At 66.3% G+C, this 1,956-nt stretch overlaps 1 protein-coding gene across 1 annotated transcript in view; it reads left to right on the top strand.

The window, feature by feature from the left end:
* Nucleotides 1–236: 236 nt before the first annotated feature.
* Nucleotides 237–1,956, top strand: part of ITGA3 (integrin subunit alpha 3) — a gene marked incomplete at its 3' end in the record, with an annotated part of 11,504 nt that continues 9,784 nt past the window's right edge. Inside the window, exon 1 of the mRNA XM_029963502.1 lies at nt 237–308. Within this exon, the coding sequence (XP_029819362.1) occupies nt 237–308 (72 nt within the window). The remainder of the gene's footprint in view (nt 309–1,956) is intronic.

The following is a 1,956-nucleotide window of genomic DNA, read 5'->3' on the forward strand; positions in this document are numbered from 1 at the left end:
ACCCGCAGCCCCATGGGTGTGCCGCCACTCCCCCGTCACCCCGGTGCCGGATGAAGGCTCTCCTGCCCTCTGCTCTCAGGTGCAGGGTGGGGACAGGAAAGGGACGTTTCCTGCCACCGTCATCCCTGATACGGTCCGCGGGGAGGGGGGGTGTCCGTGCTTTTTTGGGGGGCTCACCCCGTGCCCTCGCTGCGAGGGATGACAACGGCACAAGAGGGATGCTCTTGCATGGATTCATGCCGCTGGCATTCCCAGCCTTCCGGTGGGGTGTGGAGCCGCTTCCCGGCCGGGCGCTGGCGGGGGGCCAGGCTGGCACGGCACACCCCCCCTCCTTCCCCATTCCAACCCCGCCGTGTTTTTCGTGTCCCTTGCAAAGGTTTGTTTGCTCGCCCCTCCCCTGGCCAGGTGAAGGCGAGCTGGAAGCGCGGGTGTTTATCAGCCTTCCCGAGATTAGGAAACTCCTTCTGCTGCCCGTGTCCGGCCGCTCCCGTGGGCTCCGGCCGCTCCCCTGGGCTCCCGCTGGGGGAGCTGGTTTGGCCCGTGCTGGTGGGACCCGGCGAATCCAACCCTTCCCTGAAAAACACGGGGAAACTGAGGCACGGAGCATCCGTGCCAGGAAAACCGAAGACCCCCCCGAATCTGCCCTCGGGGGGGAGGCAGCACCCACGTCTGCCCCCCTTGTGTGTGCCTCAGTTTCCCTCTGTGTGTGCCTGATGCTCGGGGGTCTTCCTGCTCCCAGCTGGATGGTGAGGAGATCGCTCTCCTGGCTGGATTCCCGGTTTTCCCTCCCCCTCGGCTGGGATTCTGTGGATTGCTGGAGCTGGCTGAGCTTCCCCTGCCTTGGCCCGAGTCTGCCGGGGTCCTGTGGGGCTGTGGCTGCTTGGCAGGCAGAGGAGGGGGGCGGATGCGGGGCCGTCATCCCGGGGGTCATCCATCCATCCATCTGTCCGTCCTTCTGTCTGTCCAGCCATCCCTCGTGGCGTCCAGGAGCCGTTGCTGGTTTCCTGAGGGGACATCAGTAGATTTGCCTGCTTAGGGCCCCCCCATTGTAAGCAGAGTGGCATTGAGGGACGATCCTCCCCTCGGAGCCTTGGGGGGGTGGGATATAGTGGAGATCCCTGTTGGATGCTGCTTTTGGGGGCTCAGAGGGGACCCCTCGTGGAGCTGAGCTCTCAAACCTGGAGCATCCCCCAGCCCTGGTATGAGGTGGGGAAGTTTGGGGAGGGTCCACTGTGCCATTCCTGCCTTTGCCCAGGGTGGGGGGGAGCAGGATGGGGTGTGGTGTGGAGCCCCCCCCATCCTGCCTTCTCCTCCTGTCCTGGCACCGTCACCCCTGCGAGAGGGATGAGGTGCTCCCCACACTGCCCAGCTGCTCCCTGGGGAGGGGGCTCTGAGGCTGGGGGGCTGCACTGCTGTTGGGGGGAACACAACTCCCCCCCCCCATTACAGTCTGTGCTGTGGTGTCTGGGTGGGATCCTCTGCCATCCTCACCTCTGTCACCCCTGCAGGAGTGGCCTCATTTTGGGGTCCTGGTGCCCAGACCCTCCCACAGCCCCCCCTTCCAGCTCAGCTAGTGCTGGCAGGGAGCCCCCCCCGCCGCTGTCCAACCCCCCCAGTTTACCAGGGTGGATTAGGACGGAGCACGGCCTCACATTCCTGCCTCCCTCCCTTCCCGGCCTCCCCCTCGCGCTGCTGTTTGACCATGTCCGCAATCCCAGCTCCTCGTCCCCTCACCCCAGCGGGACCGGTGCCACAAACTGGTCCCGGCCTCCCCGGGATGGGAGCTCCAGTACCCCAGCCCCTGGTTCTCCAGGTAGCTGTGGGGGCACGCGGCACCTTGGGGTGGGGGACGCCCGTGGGTGTCCCCCCTGTCTCTGGTGGGACTCCGAAGCCCCCAGCATCCCACACTCCCCCTTTTCCCAGGAGCAGAGCCTGCGGGTGGGCTGCCGTGCCGGG

The sequence above is a fragment of the Manacus vitellinus genome, unplaced genomic scaffold (assembly GCF_001715985.3).
Source record: "Manacus vitellinus isolate BGI_N305 unplaced genomic scaffold, ASM171598v3 scaffold_102_pilon, whole genome shotgun sequence".
NCBI classification, from domain to species: domain Eukaryota; kingdom Metazoa; phylum Chordata; class Aves; order Passeriformes; family Pipridae; genus Manacus; species Manacus vitellinus.